The sequence below is a fragment of the Bidens hawaiensis genome, unplaced genomic scaffold (genome assembly GCF_021521415.1).
Source record: "Bidens hawaiensis isolate Kalapana, Puna unplaced genomic scaffold, B.hawaiensis_p1.1 tig00035036_1, whole genome shotgun sequence".
Lineage (NCBI taxonomy): Eukaryota > Viridiplantae > Streptophyta > Magnoliopsida > Asterales > Asteraceae > Bidens > Bidens hawaiensis.
Window position 1 is genome coordinate 34,656 of NW_027496082.1, and position 5,473 is coordinate 40,128.

At 42.5% G+C, this 5,473-nt stretch overlaps 1 protein-coding gene across 1 annotated transcript; it reads left to right on the forward strand.

Annotated features, from left to right (window-relative positions):
* The first annotated feature begins 2,382 nt into the window (after positions 1-2,382).
* LOC143586882 (zinc finger CCCH domain-containing protein 3-like) lies at positions 2,383-5,473 on the forward strand. Its single transcript, XM_077068333.1, has 7 exons — positions 2,383-2,861; positions 3,057-3,214; positions 3,275-3,328; positions 3,504-3,620; positions 3,690-3,941; positions 4,017-4,256; positions 4,970-5,473. Exons 1-7 carry the CDS (start codon positions 2,783-2,785, stop codon positions 5,258-5,260), a joined length of 1,191 nt encoding a protein of 396 aa, XP_076924448.1. The 5' UTR covers positions 2,383-2,782; the 3' UTR covers positions 5,261-5,473.

Here is a 5,473-nt window from a genome sequence, read left to right on the forward strand (position 1 = left end):
AAACCCTTTTCAAAAACCCTTTGCTCAAGTCCAAAAGTTCACCTCACTTCATTAAACACTCATGAGAAGAACATTGGACTGGGGGGACTTGAAGAGGTAGGTCCCAGCAGAGCCCAGTTGGACCCGCAAGACTCACCTTAAACAGGGACGTCTGCGCAGAGACCAACTGGATCCGCAGGGCCAACCATGCTCAGAGACGTGACGTCCTTACGCGCAGTACGCAAGCTGGTCCCGCAGGAAATGCCTCCCAATGGTGAAGGACTCCGCCTGTCCCCGCAGCCTCGGATACAAGCCATTAGGGAAGGCCACCCGCGCAGCATGGCTACACGCACAAGGCACTTAGCTCTCAATCGTTCAGTGTCACCTGAAGGAATGAGCCAAGCCGGGAGCAATCCCGCACAGAGGCGGGAGGGGGAATACTCCCGCCCAAATAAGCCAGTCCGTATACTGAAGGATCTTTTACTGTACCTGACGAGGTATGGGCAAAAGATCTGATCAGAGATGCGACAGCTCACTGACAGCAGCATGGCAGACAACACGCCACAGCACTGTGACCAATAGCCGCCGCCTACCCACCAACTCCTGCCATACCACGTGCCTAGCCTGTAGTTGGCAGAAGAGGAAGAGTGCACGACACGCCTGCTCTGTGTCAGCCACTACCTATCCACCACTCACAGGCAGGGCACGTGCATAGGTTACAGTTGGTAGCGTGTTGGGCCGGCTAAACCCCTTGGAAACCTACCTTCGGCTATAAAAACCACAAATGGTATGATCATCTCATCTTATCATATCTTATTACATTATCATCATATATACCTGATATCTGCTCTAGCAATCTCTTAATATACTTTTATATTTAAAGAGCAATCTAGTCTGATTCTCACGCCGGAGGGTGGTCACAAGGAGGAACCCCCCCCCTTCTCAGTGACGAGCTCACGGTGTCTGTTTTGCAGGTTATCAGAAGAACCATCTTCCAATGGTCTAACCCCTCGTGGGAAACATCTCTCCAACCCCCAGGTTATCCGTAATCTGCCCGGGGTCCGGTTAGTGTTTCTTCATTTGAAGAGGTAGGTCCCAGCAGAGCCCAGTTGGACCCGCAAGACTCACCTTAAACAGGGACGTCTGCGCAGAGACCAACTGGATCCGCAGGGCCAACCATGCTCAGAGACGTGACGTCCTTACGCGCAGTACGCAAGCTGGTCCCGCAGGAAATGCCTCCCAATGGTGAAGGACTCCGCCTGTCCCCGCAGCCTCGGATACAAGCCATTAGGGAAGGCCACCCGCGCAGCATGGCTACACGCACAAGGCACTTAGCTCTCAATCGTTCAGTGTCACCTGAAGGAATGAGCCAAGCCGGGAGCAATCCCGCACAGAGGCGGGAGGGGGAATACTCCCGCCCAAATAAGCCAGTCCGTATACTGAAGGATCTTTTACTGTACCTGACGAGGTATGGGCAAAAGATCTGATCAGAGATGCGACAGCTCACTGACAGCAGCATGGCAGACAACACGCCACAGCACTGTGACCAATAGCCGCCGCCTACCCACCAACTCCTGCCATACCACGTGCCTAGCCTGTAGTTGGCAGAAGAGGAAGAGTGCACGACACGCCTGCTCTGTGTCAGCCGCTACCTATCCACCACTCACAGGCAGGGCACGTGCATAGGTTACAGTTGGTAGCGTGTTGGGCCGGCTAAACCCCTTGGAAACCTACCTTCGGCTATAAAAACCACAAATGGTATGATCATCTCATCTTATCATATCTTATTACATTATCATCATATATACCTGATATCTGCTCTAGCAATCTCTTAATATACTTTTATATTTAAAGAGCAATCTAGTCTGATTCTCACGCCGGAGGGTGGTCACAAGGAGGAACCCCCCCCTTCTCAGTGACGAGCTCACGGTGTCTGTTTTGCAGGTTATCAGAAGAACCATCTTCCAAGGGTCTAACCCCTCGTGGGAAACATCTCTCCAACCCCCAGGTTATCCGTAATCTGCCCGGGGTCCGGTTAGTGTTTCTTCAACTGCCAACACCCTTTAAAGTCACTAATCTCCTGACACCTGTCCCCATTACACCTCAACGGCCAGGATCACTAACCTTCTCCTCCACGCCACCCACTCTCCCGCCCTTTCAACGGCGACGATTTTCTACAAGACAAAATATTCTCAGTATTTCCGAAACCATTTTACTAGCATTCACCTGAATTTACCGAAATACCCTCGGGTACCACCTCCCACTCTTCTAGATTCACAGGAGTGTTTAGTCAACTGACACTCGACAATATTTCACATTCGTACACGAGTCCAAAAACAATAACGTATTTATTTTATATTAGAAATATTATAAATAATAATAATATTAATGAAAATCAAAATTCTTGTTCGAGGAGATCCAAAACTAAAAATCATCAAGAAAATATTTTAGAGAGAGAAAGTGTGGGAAATTACCCAAATGGAAAAAGTAAAGAAAGAATATTATTATTATTATTATTCATCACATTCATGGATCATATTCATTCATTCATTCATCAAATTTCTAGGGTTTCTTTAATTTTTCAACACTTGATCATCATCAACAAACGTCAATTTTAGCTATTTTTTTCAAAGGGTCGGTGAATTTGATCATAATATTCGTGGGTTTTCAATCTTTTTGAATTAAAATTGAGTCTTGAAGTTTGATTGATTAATTTAATAAAGGAAAAACAGGGGAAACAGGGGATTTTTATAAAATTGTAAAATTTGAATCTGGGTTGTAATAATTATAAGAATAAATTGGTATGCCGGATAATCGGCGTGTTCAGAGGAATGGTGGTGCACCCAATTCGTCTTCCAATCCGTCTGTTAATAACATTGAAGGTACAATTATTGCTTTATTTCGAAGCAAGCATTAAGTTTTGTGTGTAATTAATGTTACTCTGTTTCAATTTGATGCAATTGTTGAGTTTTGCCTAATTTTGCTCTGTTTATTCGTGCCTTGTGTGTGAATTCTAATCGTCCGTACGATGCTTTTGACTATTGATTGAAATTTGATTAAAAGTTGTTGAATTTTAGAAGCTGTAAGGAGGTTGAGGATTCAAGCAGATGGGAAAGAAGAGGTGGCGGGTTATCCGGACCGACCCGGTGAACCCGATTGTATATTTTATATAAGGACCGGCATGTGCGGTTATGGAAATAGCTGTAGGTTTAATCATCCAACCCACATTGTGCAGGTAAAGATAATAGTTTTCACAGTTTGATGCATAAAGTTTGTAACTTTTATCATTTTACAGGCTAATCAAAACGGAGGCGAGCTTCCGGAACGGGTTGGAGAGCTGGATTGTGTTGTAAGTTCTTCATATCTTTTGTGGATTTAGTTGTGATCTTTATCTAAAAGGTTAATCTTGTATGCAAAATATGAACTTTAGTTAAAACAATTAATAAAGTTTACATTTTCCCTTGAAAAGATAAGAGTGTACACATCAAGATCATTAAAAAAGTTAACTTTTTTACGATTTTCAGTATTATCTAAAGACGGGTACTTGCAAATATGGATCAACCTGCAAATACAATCATCCTCGTGATAGGCACGGTGCTGGACCGGTTGTGCTAAACATGGTCGGGTTACCTATGCGACAGGTATTATTATTATTTGTGTTTTAATAACCACTCTTTTCAAACAATGTTTTAATAATGTTGAGTTAATAGGAAGAGAAGGCGTGCCCTCATTACTTACGAACTGGATCGTGTAAATTTGGAGTTTCATGCAAGTTCCATCACCCGCAACCGTCAATGGACGGGGGAGGTGTACCATATGCATCAACACATGCACCTTCGTCCGGTGTTTCTGGTTGGTCGTTGCCTAGACCAACATATGTTTCTGATTCTCAGACTTACCTACCAGTTATGCTTCCTAATTCTCAAACTATAGGGCCCACACAAGGTTGGAGCACTTATGTGGTAAGTATATTGTTAAACTCCTAATCAAGAAATTAAATAGATGTGGTGGTTATTATGATGGTGTTATATTTATAGGGAAGTCTGAGCCCGGTGACTTCACCAAGTGTGTTTGGTGGTTCGGTTTCCATTGACCAGGGCTATGCTTTAACATCTGGTTCTAATCTGCCTGAGCGACCCGGTGAACCGGAATGTCGTTACTTTATGAACACTGGAGGCTGCAAATACGGGTCGGACTGTAAGTATCATCATCCGAAAGAGAAGATAGCTCAAATGGCCGCTAGTCCCCTGGGCCCACTGGGCCTTCCTCTGAGACCCGTAAGTTACTCAATTCGTGTTAGTTGTTAAACGCATGGTGTTTATTAGAGGAGGTTCTACTTTCGACTTGCAAATGTGCTATTTGGGTTTATTTGTATTTCCCTAATTGGTCGCTCAAACATTTTTTTTTTGTTCCTTTAAAGTCACTTAACTTTCTCTAGGCGTACCAATATTGGTATAGTTTTTATAATTATTAAATTTTCTTAAAACTAAGTAAGGTAAACGAAACATACAAGAATCTTGATTACTATTTAGTGATTACTTTTTCCAATCTGACTTAAATAATCAATTATGAAACTTGGTTATTATTTAGTAAATCTTTTTCTTCGCTATTACCTTCTACTTCAAGTTATTGTTAGTTTGTTGCTAGATAATCACTAATTAGTAATTAAGACACATATATGTTTCATTTGCCTCACTTGATTTTAAAAAACTTCACATTTATAAAAAGGTTATACAAGATTTTCACAACTAATGAAAGTTGAGTGACGTGACTTTAGAGAAACAAAAAAAAAAAAATTAAAGTGACTTGGTTACTATTATGTAAATTTTTTTAATAGTACACATGGTGAACTTGGTTACTATTATGTGAAATTTTTCGAAGCTTTAAAAAGTGGACAAACAGATGGCTGTGGGTCAACCCCACATGACCTGGCATGTCTCTACCCCGTTACCGTTACCGAACCAGACTGACACAAGGTCTCAAAATGCAGGGGCAAGCGGTGTGTTCCTATTACAGTCTTTATGGATTGTGCAAGTATGGGCCAACTTGTAAATATGATCACCCTTTGATGGGATATTCGTACAACTATGGCATGACTCTGCCTACCATGTCCATCATTGATCCATCCATGTTCCACGCTCAGCATTCTTCCGTGTCGTCCCCTTCAAAATCATCAAAAAATGCAGGTGGTTCTAAAACACCAGGAGGAGAGTCACACTCGCGGTCCCCTTCACCTCAACACGATCATGAAAATGGTGCCACCCTTCCACATTCTGAATGAATCTGATCATATGTGATTAAGTGGTGTTTTTAAGAGATGAATTTGAGGAGAGGTTTTGTTTTTGGTTCTGAATAAAAGGCAGGTGATGGATGTTGTTTTGAATTTTGCTGCGATTGTTATACCATTTTATTCGGTATGAACTGTTTTGGTTTTGTTTTTGTGGATGATTTTTGGTAATGTTGTGAGTGGTGATGTGATGCCAGTTTTTGAATA

What these genes read in the sequence shown, in the direction of transcription:
- LOC143586882 (XM_077068333.1), top strand. Translation starts at nt 2,783, where the DNA reads ATGCCGGATAATCGGCGTGTTCAGAGGAATGGTGGTGCACCCAATTCG. An exon ending in ATCCAACCCACATTGTGCAG is followed by an intron (nt 3,215 to 3,274) that starts GTAAAGATAATA and finishes ATCATTTTACAG; the next exon opens with GCTAATCAAAACGGAGGCGA. An exon ending in TGGGCCTTCCTCTGAGACCC is followed by an intron (nt 4,257 to 4,969) that starts GTAAGTTACTCA and finishes CTCAAAATGCAG; the next exon opens with GGGCAAGCGGTGTGTTCCTA.